This window comes from Berghia stephanieae, chromosome 2, assembly GCF_034508935.2.
Source record: "Berghia stephanieae isolate SIO BIC M18660-M18661 chromosome 2, UCSD_Bste_1.3, whole genome shotgun sequence".
NCBI lineage: Eukaryota > Metazoa > Mollusca > Gastropoda > Nudibranchia > Aeolidiidae > Berghia > Berghia stephanieae.
In genome coordinates this window covers 54,765,507-54,768,006 of record NC_088361.1, presented here as the reverse complement: position 1 = coordinate 54,768,006, position 2,500 = coordinate 54,765,507, and the positions used below count along the sequence as shown (strand labels likewise).

The 2,500-nt window shown below is 29.1% G+C and overlaps 1 protein-coding gene across 2 annotated transcripts in view; it reads right to left on the bottom strand.

The window, feature by feature from the left end:
• Window positions 1–2,500, bottom strand: part of LOC144965174 (uncharacterized) — a 25,869-nt gene that overhangs the window by 22,983 nt on the left and 386 nt on the right. For both annotated transcript variants that reach the window (XM_078900222.1, XM_078900221.1), the window contains exon 1: window positions 2,343–2,500. This exon is cut by the window's right edge and continues 386 nt beyond it. In XM_078900222.1, the coding sequence (XP_078756348.1) occupies window positions 2,343–2,409 (67 nt within the window). In that variant the 5' untranslated portion in view covers window positions 2,410–2,500. The remainder of the gene's footprint in view (window positions 1–2,342) is intronic.

The following is a 2,500-nucleotide window of genomic DNA, read 5'->3' as shown; positions in this document are numbered from 1 at the left end:
TTTGGTAAAATTTCCAGCTCAAACGGAAACGTTCAAATTGACGTCGATCGGGATGATGGGATGTACAAGAAATTCTATCTAACTCACATCTCGCAGATTTTTTGTTTTGTTTTGTTTCTCTTTTTGTTTTTTTTTAGGGGGGGGGGTAATTTTCCTTTGGTTTCTTTTCTTTTTCTTTTGCGTGTTTTATTGCGTTGTTGTTGTTATTGTTGTTGTTTTGCTTTGCTTGTTCAATTCTAAGATAGCAATATAAGTTGACACCGTCCTTATAACACAACAACAACAGGGGTAAACTCCGACTCCATTCATCATATTTACCCTAATTATGTCTAATTAGAACAATGTTTATCAAACCATTCGTTATCGATAAACGGGTTGACTGTATTGAATGATTTGAGTTATAATTAAACAAAACATAACAACCATTCGATGTTACAATTGAACGGTTTAAAGAACAAGTAGGCTATCCCAAAAATAAAGCCCAAGCCAATTTTCGTTAAGCGCACAACGCCAGGGTATCATCTTGATTTTTAAATCTATCTTTTAATCTTAAAAAAAAAAAATATATATATATATATATATATATATATAAGTATATATATATATATATAATGTAAATTTTCACTCACATTTTTTGCCGAGACGACTCGTTTCGTCATGACAGAATGGATTATGCCGACTGAAGAAGTGTGAATTAAAGGAAAAACACAGAAACGAGTCGTCTCGGCAAAAAATGTGAGTGAAAATTTACATTATATATTAGCTCTAACCACCATTATCGAGCACTTTCGTACCTACAAGTACCCACCAACACTCATAAATATATATATATATATATATATATATATATATATATATATATATATATATATATATATATATATATAATGATTCTGAGCAGCATTTGATTGTTCAAGAAGGTAATACTCGGTTTGAATAGTCAGGTAAATGGTAATTAAAATTTGATATAAACAAGGGCAGGTGTTGCATTTTGGAAAGAAAAATCCGTATCATATCTGCTATAACATAGACGACTCTTATTCAAATTCGTTGCATGTTACATATTTTGAGTGGATCGATGTTGTGAATTCTATACGCGGATGTTTTGCTTGCTTGGATAATATACGATTCTTTCATCTCTTTGTATTTACTAAACGCGTTATTTTTATCATTTCCAATAACACGACGAGCTTGCGAGTATATATTTCACGATAAAGATATAACGTGTTTAATAAATATAAATAAATGAAAGAATATGTTTATTCCACCTCTACAAGTAAGATTATTAGATATTTTGTAACCAAATGCTATGGTATTATTACTTCTATTCACCATAATTTGGATCATTCTCCTTCTGTTTGAATGACTATTTGACCAAAAACTAAAAACTTTGGATTTGTATCCATGCGCACCAAAATTATTTATAATTACCTATCAACTGTCTTTTACACCTTATTTTACACCATTAAAATGTGCGTAAATATTCTGCAATCGTTGAATACATTTTTTATTCAACGCGTTCAAAATAGTATTCAACGATTACGTATTTACTAAGAAATGATAAGGTTTTCCAATAAGAGGGTGGAATAAATGTATTTTATTTGGTTTGTTTGTTATATTGTTTTGTTTTTGTCATTCAAATTTATTTTTAATATGAGTACACTGTTTGGGTCAATATATTCATGACAGTTTATAAGTCTTGAAAATAATCAAACATGACTGACAAACTTATTTCTGGGCTTAAGAACATATATCATAGGACGAGCGTTTAGCATCTACCTAGTCTCAAATACAGAAGTTCGGGAATACTTTATACGACTTTACAAAATATATTCCAATATAAGCCTCAATTATATTAACATTTACCAAAACAAATTATCAGAGGTGACAGATTTAAGATTTAAGACCAAAATTGACAAAACACCTATTGAATAGTCTCTATTTTAACACTAAAAAGCATGTTCTTTGAACGATTTTAAAATCGTAGTTGACGGGAAGTTAAATTATCGTGTGTTTTTTTCATTATTTTATGAACTTTTATGATTTTGATTTAATCAAAATGGCAATATCTTCAGTTTTGTCTATAATTTTTAAGTTGATTTTAGATTGCGATATGTATATAATAATATTTTAACTATTTGTATTTTTATAACTATAAATGATTCATACCATACTATTTATAATCATTTAGTCCAGAACTTATAGCATACAGCATTTAACTGATAAGTCCTATGTTCAATCTTAAATAAAACATGATATTTATGAGTGCACTAAACAAACTTGACAACTAAATAGCTGATGAGATGCCCATAGCCGTAACAATTTGATATCAATACGCATACCTAGTATAGCAAGAAACATGTTGTCCTCAAGAAATGCATATTTCATAGAAAAAATCCGTTTCGTCATTTTGCCTTTAATGATCTCTACTGCCTTTTACAACAACTACTCTAACACATTTCTTTCCATGAAATTACATAAGTTACTTTAATTATAGTCC